Genomic DNA, 17418 nt, shown 5'->3' on the forward strand with positions numbered 1-17418 from the left:
TTGTTACATGTGCAGTTTGTTCATTTTTACAATGTCGCTGAAATGCAGACCAGGAAGCGGGAGGTCAGTGATGTCAGAGCTAACTAGAAGAATGACGCAGTTATAATTCTATTTTGGGGTTCATTCTTATGACTATACAAACATAAAGCTTTGCTTTCGTGGTTTATGACACTACCAGAACTTCTTCATGGAATTATAACCCAATAATTCACAGCAGCATGTTATTTATTCCGTATTTTAATGTGACTCACAAGTTCCCTTGCCCATCCAAGCCAGGGATTAAAAAACAGGACATATTATTTACAAGTGTAGAACAAAACAACAAATAAAAGATATTTGTTTCTAGTTAACTCTTCATGCTAGGAACTGGACCCTATTTCTAGCAGAAAGGTTCAATGATATTAAGAGGCTAACCCTTTTTTGGAACGCTTGGTCTTCAAAACTGCAAACTTTAATCTTTGATGAGGTTTTAGAGAGGTCAGATTTGAATAATGTAACATAAACTGTCGCAGTTTTTTAAAATAACCTGTTTTCTAAGAAAATGTACATCCACTCAGATCTTGAATACAATCCTCATGAGTTCAGATGAGCCCAAATCAAACTGACAACTCCAAATATCCTCAATATTTTGAGGCATTATTATCTAGATCTTAATCTGTATTTTAATTTTCTGTCTCAGGCATATCTCATAATGTAATTCACACAGATACAGATCCACCAGTGCCATTTGATTTGCCTTCTCTAATGGTTAGTCACTTTTTGGTTGCTCTAGGTTTAGCTGGCTCAGGCAGCTGTACTTTAAGGTCTATGTGCCAGCTTTGCTGAACTTGGCCTATGAACATCAACTTCAACAAGTCAAATGAATGTAGAGGGTAGTAATAAATTTGCAGAGAGAACAGCATCCCAGCACACAGGAAATAGTATCTTGAAGCTCCCAATACACAAAGGTAAACATGACCAGTAGGAGATTCTCAGTTAGTATTAAAACTATTGAAAATGTTTTATCAAAATCAGTATTTCAAAATGAGGAGTCTAAAAGGTACTCTCTGTGTCTCATTGGAAACAAGAGAAAGGGGGTGGATGGTTTAGGGATTATACTCCTGGGGGAATTCTGCGCCACTATGCATGCACAAAATTCATCTCCCATGCAGAATTTTTTTTCTCCGCGGAAAATACATTCTGCCAGAGAGATGTTGCAATTATGCTTTTCACCCACCAGAGGCTGCTGTGGCACCAGAACAGAGGGCAGCTGTTCCTGAGTGGGAGCAATCAGATGCAGATAGGAAAGAGATGAGTCTGCATTCCTCACAGTGCCCTGCCCATGGGGCCAGGTCAGGAGGCACGGGATATGGGGGGGAACAGGCAGTATGGGGCACATGAGGCTGCTGGTGGGTCACAGACTTGAGTTCAGAAGGGCTAGGGGACACACACAGGGGCTGAATGGCAGTGGGGGTGCAGGGACACCTGGGGATGGGGGGAGGGGTTCACAGCCACATGGGGGAAGGAGTGGCTGAGTGGGGGGGGTGCAGGGCCACATGGGGACAGAGGTGAGGGAGTGCAGGGCCACATGGGGGAAGGGAGTTGCAGGGCCACATGGGGACAGGGGAGAGCAGGGACAGATGGGGATGGGGGAAGAGGGGTGGCTGAGTGTGGGTGCAGGGACACATAGGGACAGGGCCAGATGTGCCTGACTGAATAAGAGAGGCTAGGGTCAGCCAAGGTCTGCACGAAACAATCCTCCAAGTTCATACCCAGACTCCTTCCCAGCAGTTACTTCCCTCTCCCTCAGCTCCTCCCAGGGCCGCCCAGAGGATTCAGGTGTGTATACATTTGCATTTACATAATGGGCTGTTGCTGGGTGATGGTGATGGTTGGTGCCAATGGGTTATCACTACCTGGGGGTGGCGCTACTGTTGCCCAGGGAAGGGTGGGGAGCTGGGCTCTGGGTCAGGGGGTGCCCGGCTCAGAGGGGCTGGGCTCAGAGCTGGGGGTCAGGGCTGGGGGGGAGGGGATGGGCTTGGGGGGGGTGTCCGGCTCTGAGGGGCTGGGCTCAAAGCTAGGGGTCAGGGCTGCGGGGGGGATTGGGTCAGGGGGGTGTCCAACTCAGAGGGGCTGGGCTCGGAGCTGGGGGTCAGTGCTGCGGGGGATGGGGCAAGGGGGGTGCCTGGCTCAGAGGGGCTGGGCTCAGACCTGGGGGTCAGGACTGTGGGGGGCTGGGCTCAGGAGGTTCCTGGCTCAGAGGGGCTGGGCTCAGAGCTGGGGGTCAGGGCTGTGGGGGGATGGGGTCGGGGGGTGTCCGGCTCAGAGGGGCTGGGCTTGGAGCTGGGGGTCGGGGGGTGCCCGGCTCAGAGGGGCTGCGCTCGGAGCTTGCGGTAAGGACTGTGGGGCGATGGGGTTGGGGAGTGCCCGGCTCAGAGAGGCTGGGCTTGGAGCTGGGGGTCAGGGCTGGGGGGGTGCCCGGCTCAGAGGGGCTTACCATGCTGCTTACCCCCGCCTCCCAGAGCCTCAGTGAGCCGCATCCAGGAGCTCCTGCCGCTCAGCCCGCCAGCGCTTGCAGCCCCGCCCCCTTACCATGCGGCTCTGAGCGGGAGGACCTCAGGCCCTGCCTGAGCCATGCCGCTGTAGTGCTGTCCAGGGCCACTCCTGGACGTGGCACGCTGAGGCACTGGGGGATGGTGAAGGCGGAGGCGAGCCTCCGACATTCTCATGGGGGCCCCTGTGGAGCCCGGGGCCTGGGGCAAATTGCAATTGCCCCATTTGCCCCCCCCCGGGAGGTGCTGGCTCCTCCATTACCCAACTCCCCCAAGCCTTTGCACTGCTTCTGAGGGGTGAGGGAAATACATTTCTGTATTGTAGTTTTAAATTAATTATTACTCAGAGTTCTGTATTAATATGCCCAGTAAGGAATCTATTTATCAAAAACTATTTCCCGAATCTTTCTTTTTTGTTGCCTGTATTGTTACAGACATACTTGCTGACAGGTATTTTGAAATAAATTGTCAAAATAACAAACTGGCGTGATTATATTGTGTTATATTGACAAATAAAATATGCAGAATTTTAGAATATTGTGCACAGAATTTTTAATTTTTTGGTGCAGAATTCTCCCAGGAGTAAATTAGACACAGTTCAACCCAATTTAACCAACCTTCAGTCAACGAAAATTATTTCAAACTCTTTTGTGCCTCTCATGATTTTTATAGCCGAATGACCAGCCTCCAACCCTTCTTTACTGTGTTCCAAAATACATTTGGAGTGTAGCTTTTTCAAAAATATATGGCTCTTCTGTTCAGCCAGAACCCTGTTTATCCCAGGGTTGCAGAAATCTCCCATAATTTTCAGAGTTGTGTTGTCAAGGCTTTCACGATCGGTACCTGCTGCAATCCAATGATTCAATCTTGCACTGAGAATCACATCACTGGACATCTTCACCCACATGAAGATGCACTGAGGTCAATGAGCTGTGGTGGGGGGTTGAAGGATTATGGCCCAATGCAGGTCCCCAGTGATTTGAATACATTACCATCTAGCACTTGTTATGTGGCTGTGTGAAATGCAAGGGTGGATCAGTCCAGTTCCAGTGTGACAGGACAGATGTCCATACCATAAAAATGCTATACCATCATAATTGGCACTAATTAGCAATCTCAGCAGACAGCTCAAAAGCTTATACACACAGACACACATCCCCTAATGTTTGAGGCACATTAGTGAGGCAGTACAGGGGAATCTTGTTTTGTTGCAACCCCTGCTGCATGTTCTGTATATAAATGAATTACTTCACTCCCCAGGGCTATGAATCCAGCACCTTTCCCAAGCACTAAAACTTTACCAAAAGGAAAGAGTTATAACACCATCCAGCATTCTATGTATTTATAATTGTTTTGTTGTACGACCCATGCCCTTTTGTATCTGTATTTTCTGTTGCACATGTTTTTTTATATTCTCCGGAACAGAGTGTCATTCCTGTTCACTGAATGTGGTAACTTGGAAAAACTATGAAGTAGCACTAATAAAACCAACAATCTGGCATATTTGATTTGCATGCATCCTCAATATTTTGAGGCAACTCTGATTTAGATTCTACACTGTATAAAACTTGTATGTTGCAAGGTTACTGCTATAAACATTTTGCAGACTATGTTTTCCAGGCAAGCTGTTTAATTTACTAAGCAAAATGAAAACCTCTATCTGTCTGAATTAGAGCTCTTGCACGGGACTATTTTTTAATCCTGCTCCCGTCTTGTCCCACAATACACATTCCCCCTGGCTCTAGCATTGTTTCTTGCATTTTTTTACCCTGCTCCCTACCTCAAAAACAGATCCCACAAATGAGACAGATTCCTCCATGCTATTAAAAAACAAAACAAAAAAGATTGGTTAATATATTATAAACAGAATTCAGACACACTTTTTACCACTAAAAGAATAAAACAAATCTTGCTTATGCCATGTAAAAATACTTTAACTCCTGTTAAATCAAATCTCTATTCCTCACATAATTTAAGTATTTAAACCTTTATGTTTCTTAAAAAAAGAAAACCTTGCTTCACATTGCTGAAATTCTGTTTATGACAAACTGATGAGAAATGTTAGATTTTCCCTGCAAATTACTGCACTCTAGGTTTTTTTGCCCATCCAATCCCACCCACAGCTAAGGACATTTTATCCACACCCGCTATTATGGCAGTGGGACCTGTGGGACCCACCAGATCTCAGTCTCGCTGCAGGCCTCTAGCCTGAATCATATTTTCTCCTCTTTTAGTCAAGCCATTCCTGATGAAAGGAAGGGCATAAATTGGCACATGCACACAGACTGAGCAGTGTTATTGGAACCAAGTCCAGTCTCAAGATATTCCAACCATTCTACAGAGATATGTCAATATACATCCAAGTCGATGTCCTCTTCGCCGCAAGGAAGCAGCCTCCCTTTGAAACTTGTAGTAGTGCTGTTGTCTGGGTTAGGTAACAGGAAACAACGTGTAGGCAAGTTTTCAGTAACGTGGTTAAATAACATCCATCCTTGCTAACCCATCTGGTCTGGAAACTGAGGGACTATGATCCTGGGTCCGTATGCTCAGAATGTATTTCTTTATTATAGATTTGGAGATCTTCTATCAGCAGGACAAAATACTGATTTTCCCAGACACTGGTTCAACCACAGAACTTGTCTGGGAGATAGTTTTAATTTTCAAATACAAAGATAGAGTTGTTTTATGTATGCTGGATATTAACAAATATTCAATAACCAGCTAAGTTCTATATTTTCAATTGGCTTTGTCCCTCTGTCTTTATCTATAAACCAAGTGGTGACTGGGCGAGAGCAGGCAGAGCAGGTTTCTGATTTTTTTCAGCTGCCTAACTAGAGGAAGAATGGGAAAAACCCAGCATAAATTTATAAGGGACAATCCACCCTACTCTGACAAAACACTATTCTTATAAAAGAGGGGCTGGGTTTCTTCTTTCCCCTAAATTCTCATGGATCATTTCTCTTCTTCCCTCTACTGCCATTGATGGGTCCTTTCAGCCAGCAGGAGCTAAAAGCCAGGAGGCCAGATCATGCAGAGCAGACAGAGAGTATAGGAGTAAGAAGATCTGACCCCACGGCCTCCCTAGTACTAATTTTTAAACACTAGAAGAAGGGGTTTAGACAACCCCTGTTCACCCTTCTCCCCCCCCCCCCGCCTAGTTCTCATCACTTTCTGATTTCTTCCTTTTTCTTTGTCTCTGAAAGTGAATGAAACATGGCCCTTCAGCACATGCTTGTAGGCTGTCCCCCCCTATTATGTATAGCATGGTACCATCAGCAGCATGAATCATCCTAACCAGTGAAGAGATGGGCAGGAAAGAGATATGCCCGTGGCCATTCCTCCTCTGTGCACAGAGAGGGAAGCATGTTGTCCCTGCATACTTTCCTCGTTCTGTGAGTCAGGATGCTGAGGGAGTGGTTTTGCCCTACAATCTCATCCAGAGTTCCTCTTAGGGGTGCCTCCCTTTGGGGTGAGCAGCCAGATTCCTCTCATGCTTCTCCTAGTGATGAGTCAGCCGGTGTTGAGTTGGGTCCCGTTTTGGAGGTCAGCATATAGTTCTCAGTCAACATCACTGCTTTCTACAGTCACAGTGTCTCCAGTCAATATTGTACCACCCACTCCCATACTCCAGAGAAATTGCTGAAGGTGCAACAAGACCAGGAGAAGAATAACAACAAGGGGGCCTGTATCCTAGAGTTCCAACCAGGGAACTGAGTGCTATTTCTGCTACCTACCTATGAATCCAAGCTGTTGGCTCTTGGCAAGGGCCCTTTGAAATAGTGAGAATAGTCAGGACTGTATACTACAAAGTTTGCCAGCCTGGTAAGAGGAGAGCCACCCAAATATATCATGTCAACTTAGGGAAAGTGTGGAAAGAATGAGAGGGGGTCTTCATTACTCCATTCTCCCCTGAGACCAAACTCAACCCCTGTGCCATGGTTCCCCAGTCAGGGACCATATCAGTCGTGGAATGCTTATAACCTGACCAGGAACAACAGACACACAAACTCATCAACATGTTCCCCTCCGTGTTTTCGGCAACAGCAGGCAGGCCAGATGCACCGACTGTTCCATTGTATAGAGACTGAATCTGCCCAGAAAGTGTGAGAAAGTGTATGACCATTATCCAGAAAACTGTGGGCGACTGTGTGACAAGAGCTACAGAACATGTAGGCCATGAAAGTTGTCAAGGAGTCACACAATGAGTGGCAAAGTCCAAGAGCTCTCACCCAAACAGGATGGCATAACAGGTTTCTGCACAAACTTTCAAAAAATGAATGCAATATTCTAGTTCGACACCTACCCCATGCCGTAGGTTAATAAATTGCTAGAGAGGCTGGGGGCTGCTGCCAGGTACATATCCACCCTTGACCTAACCAAGGGGTACTGGCAGATTCCTCCTTGTCCCCAAATTCAGGAAAAAGACAGCCTTCTATATGGTCCTGGTCAGTTTAGAATCATGCCCTTTCAGCTGCATGGGGCCATGGCTATATTCCAGAGGTTAATGGATCTTGTATTGCGCCCACATAGTCAATACATGGCCACTTATATCAACAATATTGTCATCTACAGCGGGACCTGCAACTATCCCATAAAACACCTCACAGAGCTCCTACAGGCACTCCAAGAGGCCGAACTGACAACTAACCTGGCTAAATATCGGTTAGCCAACTGGGAAGTGAGCTACCTGGGATACACTGTGGGCGGGGGAGGGCTATGCCCATTAGTAGGGAAGGTAAAAGCCTTGTCAGAATGCCCTATCCCCTCTATGAAGAAATAAGAATGCTTCTTCCTGGGGCTAGTGGGGTATTATAGGCAGTTCATACCTGATTTTCCCACAATAGCTGCACCCTTAACAGACCTACTAAAAGATACCTCATTCAGGAAGATCTGGCGGACCAAGGCCGGCGACAAAGCCTTCCACATGCTAAAAAAATAGCTGGTCTAGGAACCCTTTTTATTTCATCCAGACTTTTCAAAACCTTTTATTTTATACTAGAAGTAGGGGGAGAGGAGCATCCTGTCTTATATCTTAGAAGGTAGCTGTTTCCCCAAGAAGCCGCCAGTTCAGTGATAGAGAGGGAGGGGGGCTGAGGAGGCCTTGAATTACTACCTATGGGACCAACCACTCCAGCTAGTGTTGGATCACGTGTCCCTACAATGGCTACAATCCATGAAGGACCACGACAACCAAGTCATGTGGTGGTATATGTCCCTCAACCATACTGCTTTCAAGTACCACAGCCAAACGGTAAAGATCATAAAAATGCAGACTTCTTTTCCTGAGATCGGGGGTGGGGTTGGGGGCTGTCAACATAAGTAGACCAGTGACTCTGAAACGGAATGGCACAGTTTGTGATAGGCTATGCAGGGCCCACACTGAACCAAGGCAGGGAATAGAGCAATACTGATCTAGGTAATGTCCCACCCCTCAGCAGGTGCAGGGCACAATTTAAAAGGATGCTGGTACTCAGGAAAAGGGGGAAGGAGCTGCATGTGGCACCAGGATGCCAGGCTGAGGCTGAGAGCTGTGTCAGGAGTGGCAACAGCTTTGTGAGGGCTACTCTAGGAGCAGGGACTTGGATTTCTCACCCTCTCTCCTTGGGAGTTGAAAGCCCTAAGAGAGATTGACTGAACAGGACACTAAGAGACTGAGGAGAGTCTGCTAAGCCTGTGATGGTGCCCCAACCTGAGGAGCTCCAGACTGGAAGAAAGTGACAAAGGGAAAACATAATTTGGGATAGCTCAATGACTAGGCTGGGAACTTTGATAAACCCCTAGTGTCATGGGTCAGGACCTGTTGGAGTGGGAGGGCCTGGGTCCCTCTACCTTGCCATCCTGCTTTTCTCTAGTGGCCGAACCTCAGGGGGAGCAACTGGAGCACGTAAGGGTGATGAAGCCACAGCCAGTGACCCCTCTGGGATGACTAGGTCAGCAGAAACTGTAAGGCCACAACCTGAGCGCTAGGCCAGCTGGTCATCAGGCCTTCCTGACATAGGCGCTAAAAAAATGAGTTAGCATTAATGGGAGTTATTTGCTGCTATCAAAGCAGAAGTGTCAGTATTTTGGACAAGCTCATCTAGTTTTCTTCCTCTTCTCCTGTTGTTGATGTCTGCATTATTCATCAAAGACACCACACTACTTCAGAGCTTTTAGCTTTTGACTGTGCTCTTCAGTCCACAAATTAAGTCATTGATAAAGTTTGATGTATAGATTTTGAACATAAGCTTGGCCACTGTTGTGCTGAGCTATTTTACCAATGTTTAAGTCATTTTTAACCCAAACAGTAAAAACCTGACATGCTTGCTGCCTTTCTATTTGAATTGCAGGGACATTAGCTTCTCAGCAGGATAGGAATGGCATCACCTGTGTTATTATGTTAGCATTCTGCTGCAGAAAAGTATGGACGAATAAAAAGCATGTTTGAAATTGGTAGACTACACTGCAAAATAAGTGACAAATCTGAAAGCAATCATGAATAATGACTTAAATTGTACTACTCACAACTGAATTACAGTGGTTGCCACTGAAAAGTCAACATTTGCCAGCAATAACTAAAGAATGATATCTGAGTTACCTAGTATTTCCCTATAGTTAGAATACAAAATAAGCACAGTATGGCCCTAATTCTGCAAAGAGTTATGCATGTATTTGATTTTATACATGAGTGTCTCACTGAAGAGAATGGAATTATTCAGAGGTATAATGCTAAGCACATGTGTAAGTCTTTGCAATATGAAATCTCTAGTTACAGAATTTGACATATTTTTTTGCCTCAGACAGTACTAAATCAAATATGACTTCACACATATAGACAAATACATGCTCTGATTTTTATTTTTTTTTAATCCAATTTTTCGAAAACTCAGCAGACATGCAGGCTGAGATGACTGAATATTTGGATTTGTTTTTATTTTCTTCACACAAATTTGACTAGCACTGGAAATTACTCATTAGAATGTGAGAAATACAGATGAATGGCAGCCATCTTATCTTGGACAGAACTAACCATGAAGGTGAACTGTGCTTTAGGGGCTTGTGATTCTCTCATGTTTCTTACATTTAACATTGGATACACATTGCGATTCCCACAAAGAGAAGATGTTTACTCTGATGTGACAGCATAAAAATATTCTGCTGAAAAGCCAGAATGCTTGTATTTCTATGAAACTGGCAAAAAGAAAGAAAAAAATTCAGCAGCTTTGCTTGGCATGAAAATCTTCAGCTTTACAGCCAAGAGATTCCACTACTGAAATGTGCTCTCTGTTACACACATGTAATCCAGTGGGAATTTGGCCCAGTGTTAGGATTCTTCCAATTCAAATTCAACAGGTTGTGTTTCTTTCCAAAACATTTGGAAAGTTCCATGATCATCTAAATATTATTTACCCTTTCATAATCTTATTTCCCTGAAAACAACATACTACCTATTTAATGAAAGCACATGGATATTTTTTCAACCTGCTGAAACAAACCATGCATGCTATCAGGAAAAAAAAAAACATGCAAATTTCATTCATTTCCAAACTCTGCAAAATCAGCTTTGTGATTATAAAGATTTATGTTCTGTTCTCCTCCAAAATTCTCCTGATGTGTCCATTTGACTTAGACAGAATTGACGTGCTGTTCTCTGCATCCATTATGTTTAATAATAGAGAGTTGACTTAGGCTAATGATTTAAGAGCAGGATGTGATTAATAATGCGAATAGAAGCTTTAAACCCAACTTATAGGAAAATAAACCTGTGTATAACTTTCATGTTTCATTAGAGAACATCTTTAGATGTATGCCTTAATACTAATTGATCCCAGAGAGGTGGGAAAATGCATTGTTCCAGTCTGATTAATGTGACTAAACTGCTTTTCGTGTTTCTGGAAGAGACCATTAGTATAACCTGATCATTCAGTATTTGTGAAAGAAATAAGGTGTTCATGATGAATTAGTCACTTAAGTGCTATCCAAATATGTGCAATTTATTTGAGATTTGCAAGATATCACCAAGGGACACAAGTAGAATAAACATGAAAACTACTTTAAACAGATACTATGTTTTGGACAAAGACCTTTTCTAAAGTAGAAAGCTATCCATTCTTGAAAACCAGTGCAGGTGAACGAATACTGAAAAGGGTTTAATTCCAAGTTTAGTAAAGGGCAAACCATAGTGAGCACTCTGTCAAAAACTGGCTAATTTTTATAGACTCACAGCACTGGAACAGACCTCAAGAGGTCTTCTAGTCCAGTCCCCTGCACTCTGGGAAGGACTAAGTATTATCTGGACCATTCCTGACAGGTGTTTGTCCAACCTACTCTTAAAATCTCCAATGACAGAGATTCCCCAACCTCCCTAGGCAATTTATTGCAGTGCTTAACCACTCTGACAGTTAGGAAGTTTTTCCTAATGTCCAAACTAAACTGCTCTTAGTGCAATTTAAGCCCATTGCTTCTTGTCCTATCCTCACAGGTAAATGAGAACAATTTCCCTCCCTCCTCCTTATAACAACCTTTTATGTACTTGAAAACTGTTATCATGTCACCCCCCCCCCCCCAGTCTTCTCTTCTCCAGACTAAACAAACCCAGTTTTTTCAATTTTCTGTCACAGGTCATGTTTTCTAGACCTTTAATAATTTTTGCTGCTCTTCTCAGGACATTCTCCAATTTGTCCACATATTTTCTGAAATGTGGTGCCTAAAACACAATACTCCAGTTGAGGCCTAATCAGTGCGGAGTAGAATGGAACAATTACTTCTTGTGTCTTGCTTACAACACTCCTGCTAATGCAGCCAAGAACGTTTGCTTTTTTAGCAACAGTGTTACACTTTTACCTCATATTTAGCTTGTGATCCACTATGCCCCCAGATCTCTTTCTGCAGTACTCCATCCTAGGCAGTCATTTCCCATTTTGTATGTGTGCAACTGATTATTCCTTCCTAAGTGGAGTACTTTGCATTTGACCTTATTGGATTTCATCCTATTTACTTTAGACCATTTATCCAGTTTGTCCAGATCATTTTGAATTTTAATCCTATCCTCCCACGCACTTGCAACGCCTCTCAGCTACATATTGTCAGCAAACTTTATATGTGTACTCTCTATGCCATTATCTAAATCTTGAAGATACTGAACAGAACTGGACCCAGTACTGATCCCTGTGGGACCCCACTTGATATGCTCTTCCAGCTTGACTGTGAACTACTGATAACTACTCTTTGGTAATGGTTTTCCAATCAGTTATGCACCCATTTTATAGTAGCTCCATTTAGATTACATTTCTCTAGTTTGTTTAAGAGATGGTCATGTGGGAAAGTATCAAAAGCCTTACTAAAGTCAAGATATACCACATCTACCACTTTCCCCCATCCACAAGGCTTGTTACCCTGTCAAATAAAGCTATTAGGTTGGTTTGATATGATTTATTCTTGACAAATTCATGTGACTGTTACTTATCACCTTCTTATCTTGTAGGTGTCTGTAAATTGATTACTTAATTATTTGCTCCATTAACTTTCTGGGCACTGAAGTTAAGCTGACTGGTCTGTAATTTCCTAGGTTGTCCTTATTCCCATTTTGTTCGTGAACAAATAAAAGTCCTTATTCTCATTTTGTTAGTGAACAAAGCAATATTGGTGAGATTTCGGTGATAATGTGTTAGGCATTAAGTTATGGTAAAAAAAAAAAGGTATTTTAATATAAACAAAGGTCTTTTTTCCAATGAAGTTTTAACTTTATTTTTATATTTCAATATTCACTCTCTTCTTGAATTATTCATACTTCTGTCAAACTTCCTCAGCAACTAACTTCCATATCTAAGAACAATGAGTCTTGATTGACTCATTTTAACTTGTTGTGCTTAATGTTCATGATTCTTATTAAATGACCTTCTATCCTGTCTGTTTCTATGATCCATAAATAGAAAGTGGCTAATTAACTTCAGAATATTCCACTGTCCCCTTCACGAGAACGTCTCTCTCACATCTAACATTTGCGTAACTATTACAGCAATGACTTTTTCTCCCTCTTTCACATAGTTCTCCTCCGCATAATTATTTTTCATACCAACATGATCTCCTATATTCTGTGTATATTCTATATTTTGCTGCTTTGTGCTGCTAGAGTAGTGCAAAGGGGACATAATACCAGTTCAACAGGCTACTTGAGAATTCCCACAGTGTAGGAGGAATACCATGGTTGTTCTCTCTGCTTTTTGGCCCAATCCTTTTGGTATTACCATGGGAGGTGGAAATCTGTCCCTCTTATTTTATTCCTAAGAGAACTTTTATTATTACATTCTTTATCAATGAGGATTAGACATTTAAATTGTGGTGTTGATTGAAAGCAACAGAGATCAAGAGGTTGCAATGTACCAAGCATCATTCTGTATTGTATATACTGTGTGAATGCCTATCACTCCAGGCATTTATGCACATAGGAAAAAGTGAGGATAGGGAAGAATGAGAGGAAGAGATGTATATTTTCAGCCAGTACCCACAGTGATATATTCCCTTTCTTGAGAGAATGACCCATAACTCATAAGAGGTCAGCAGTGAGTTATGAAGGCCATTCCCTCAAAAAGAAAACATATTAGACCTACACACTATTGAGTCCTCTATTCCTCCCCCACCCCCAACCATTTTTCACTGCTAAATTTTCTTTATAAATAATTTAAAGTCAATTTTAATGCTTATGAAAGGTACCAGACAGAGCTCACTGTCAACTGTTCTATTTGCAGAATAAATACAGCGTCACTGTAGCAGGGCAGTCTTCCACACACAGTTTTACCAAATTCTCAACTCTATTCTGCAGGGGGCAGTTATAAGGCTGGGAATCAGCCCTTAGCCTTTTTGCTAAGAATGCCAATAAGGACAATTAATACTAAGTGTGACTGTTGTTCCTGTGATGTTGATATCTGCGTATTAGCAAATGTACTTAGATGAACAACACATTTCAGAGGTCCCCCAAAGAGCAGTTACATGGTAATAACTTTTTGGTCAGTAGATAATACCTGAAGATGAACGGCTCTGTATACTACTACCAAGTCCCCTAACAAACGTTGATTTTCTGCACCAGCTTTTATACTTCTTTTCATTAATCAACAATTGTATTTGCACAGTGCCACTAACTTCCATATATTCTGAAAGAGTCCAAAACCACAGATTACTCACTGTTCTGGCATCCCAGAGAGATAGGGTCTTGTCTGCAGAGCTGGTGAGAATGGTGTTGGAGAATGGAAGAAACTCTATACTATTGACCGAATCCTTATGTCCACGCATGGTGTATCTGCATCTCTCACTATAAAAGAAAACAATGACAGAAATATAACTTGTCATTAAAGAGAATCAGCAGTCTAGAAGACAATGGCAGTAAAACAGAATCAGATTTCAAATGGAGTTAATTGTCTCAGTTACTACTTTCAGAGAAGTTAGTACATAGGGGAAGGTTTATAGCACAGGCTAAAACAACCATCATCAAAAGGTTTCTTATGCTTTCTATAGAGTTATTTGAACTTTTGAAAGGTTGAGAGGTACCCACTGCATTGGAGAGAAAAAGATCAAAAGACAGCAAAATAAGTTACCACCTTACTAATATTCCAAAGAGCATTTATACAAACTATGGCTCTACAATGAAGAAAGGTTAAACAAACTGGGCATGTTGAGTCTTGAGAAAAGAAGACTGAGGGGAAACTGATAATCGTCTTCATATATGTTAAGGGATGTTGTAAAGAGGACTATGATCAATTGGTCTCCATGTCCACTAAAGGAAGTACAACAAATAATGAACTTAATCTGCAGCAAGAGAGATTTAGGTTAGATATTAGGAAAAACTTTCTGGCTATCAGGGTAGTGAAGCTCTGGAACAGACTTCCAAGGGGGGGTTGTAGAATCCCCATCACTGGAGGGTTTTAAGAACAGGTTGGACAAACACCTATCAGGGGTGGTGTAGATTTACTTAGTCCTGCCTCAGCAAAGGGGACAGGACTCAATGTTTTCTTGAGGTCCTTTCCACCCCTACATTTCTATGATTCTGTGAAATAAGCGTCTCAGTTCAGAAGTGTTCAAAATACTGATTTTATTTTATTTTTATTATTTACTTTGCTTTACCAATGATTGACATTTGGATTGGTGATGGTCAGGAGAAGGGCATGGGAAGGGGTAAGCATAGATGAGTCCAAAACAGAAACATTTAACCAACTCTCCTCTGCTCTGGAATTTTGGGGTTTCCAGAATGCACTCCTGCTTCTGGAACAGTTTGGATGGCGAGGATAATGAGCTTATGAAAACCCCAAAGCACAATTCCTTTTTGCCCATATCAAGTTGTTGCATCCTTACTTGCTTGTCAAGCCACTTTAAGGTTTCAAAAGGATTAGTTTACCACACAACCCCCCCCCCCCCAGAATTTTACAATTAGTAATAAGATCAGTTCGGTCCTGTATGTCCTAGTGCCTCAAATAAAGAGCAGCAGATAAACTAGGAAACAAACAGAAAGCAGCCACACACCACAACCCACTGTAATTCGAACTGTCAGTTCAGTATTTTATTCATTGCACATTTGGTTTGATACCTAAAAACACACCAGTTCTGAGCTGGCCACTGAATACATTGGGCTGGCAAATTAGATTACTGGAGGGGGAAGGGTGTGGGGGGGGGGGAGCAACTGCAAAAGGCCAAATTTCTTACAGTATTCTCTTTAGGAGGCTGTCAGCAGAGGGAATTAAAGATTTTGTGTTTTTTTTCCATTCCTGCATGATGCCATAGAGCTGTTGCAGGGGGTTTTTTTTGGTACTAAAAACATTGGAGATCAGATGCAGACCACTAGGGCTTAAAGAGGCTTGCCAGAGGCTCATACTGATCTGCCAGAGAAAAGCAAGTTCCCAGACTTACTTAAGACTCCTTTCCATTTTCCAGGCTCCCCATCTGAAGATCAATACTGTCTCTGAAGAGGGTGTATAGGTGTGTGTGTGTGTGGCTGCTTCCAGAATGGAAATTTTACCCAGGAAATATATTTCAAATACACTGTATACTGTACATATTATTCTATTATAGATATTACATTATATTATATATTTTATAGTATTTATAGTATAGTATGTGTTATGTTGTAACAAGGATCTAAGTTAAAGAATCTGTTATTTATATCATACATGTAGCTTCCTGGCTTTTAGAGATTACTGCATAGTTTGTCTGATGTTCATGATTATTTGTTATACAGTGATAAAGTAACTTATTATGTTTTATATTCCCCATGGTCGCACTGCTTTAACCGTCAGGACAGATATACATGCATGTGGGCATATGTACATTTTCAAAGGTGACTAGTGATTTTCGGGTACCCAAGCTGATATGCCTTAAGGGAAACTGATTTTGAGATGGTGGGTACTCAGCATTCTCTCTTAGAGCCATGTAAGAGAATGACTGGTGATGTTGAATGCCCACCTGGAACTTTTGAAAATTTAGGCCAGTTTTGTTCCATTAGAAAAGAAAGAAAAGAGAAAGAGAAAGAGAGAGAGAGAGAGAGTGAGTGCACAAGCACGTTTTGGGGGACATACTTCTGTACAGTAATGTAATAAGAGGATTTATATCACACTCTTCCCAAAAAGGTAGCTGAAAACTACATCTTATCTGTTTGTGGAATGGGACAGAGGGGTGGAGAGGGGGAGGAAGAGTATTGTTCATGAGTTCATAAGGCCTAAAATAGGGGCATCCCAGGCAGACTGGCTGCAAGAACAGACTTGTGAGAGATTAATTAGGTGCCAGAGCAGGAAGGTCCCATTCAGAATCCCTGAGCAAGGTGAAAATGGACTAAAGTGACGGACAATAACAGCAATGGAAGGGAAGGAAATGAGTTGTACATTTCCATCAAGCACATAAACACTTAGGCTTGATACAGCTTTCTCTCTCTGCCACCTCCATACCAATGTGTAGTGATGAGAGAGCTCTCTCACGCTCCAGATTTAATTTACCACTCTGGTAACTGACTGACTGATATTTCTGAGCACCTCTGACTGCTAGATAAAACAAACTCATCTTCCCTTCCAGCCGAGAGAGAATTTAAATGAGAGTGCACTTCTTGCATACAATCTAGATGTTCTACTGTGGCAAAGGAAAACTTGGTTTGAAGCAACATACCAACTGACTCTAGCGCATTTTATACACAATGGGCCAGATTCTACACTTTTGACATGGGAGGAAATCCAGAGAAACTCCATTGTTTTAAAACTAGTTGCTGCAGAGATAGCCTGATGAAACAACGAACAGAATCCTTTCATTGTAAAGCAAACACTCATTATAGATGGGTTTAGGTGGTTCAGAAATTTTTGGGTAGCTCAGAAAATAGAGGAAACCACCTATGCCTGGTAGGTTAGGTATTTGTACCAACCTGACAATTTCCTTAAAGCCCCAGCCACTGGAGTCATATGAACACGAGTATCTCAGCTTTCACTTTTCTAAAGTAAGTTTTTAGCCCTCATGTTAGCAGAAAACAGAATACAAATGTGACCCCGGTGTACCTTAAAAAAATAGAAGACAAATAGAAATAACCCAAATTTTTTTAATTAAAAAAAACATGTTGATGGGGGGGGGGAGGGGCTGACTCATGATTATTGAATATTTGGCCTTGGCAATTGTGGAAGTATTCAAATACCACTTGGTAAAAATTGCTAAGCAAGCAGCTGGATGCACTTTATTAGCACTTTGCCCACTTAAACTAAAGAGGACAAACCATCTCCAACATCTTGCCACTTTGTCAGCTATCACCTTACACACACACTGTTGTCAATTTAAAAGTCTAGCGAGCCATAGATTGTGCACCATGTAATTCCACCACACCTACTTGCAGCCACCGTTCTGGATTTGCTGCTCAGAGCAGCAAGTTCCCATGGTCTCTTTTTGAAAA

General features: G+C 42.4%; 1 protein-coding gene across 1 annotated transcript in view; it reads right to left on the reverse strand.

The window, feature by feature from the left end:
- Positions 1-17418, reverse strand: part of SPAG16 (sperm associated antigen 16) — a 774791-nt gene that overhangs the window by 220339 nt on the left and 537034 nt on the right. The window contains exon 13 of the mRNA XM_054044528.1: positions 13692-13818. Coding sequence (XP_053900503.1) covers positions 13692-13818 — 127 coding nt within the window. The remainder of the gene's footprint in view (positions 1-13691; positions 13819-17418) is intronic.

The sequence above is a fragment of the Malaclemys terrapin genome, chromosome 11 (assembly GCF_027887155.1).
Source record: "Malaclemys terrapin pileata isolate rMalTer1 chromosome 11, rMalTer1.hap1, whole genome shotgun sequence".
In the NCBI taxonomy this organism is placed as follows: Eukaryota; Metazoa; Chordata; order Testudines; family Emydidae; genus Malaclemys; species Malaclemys terrapin.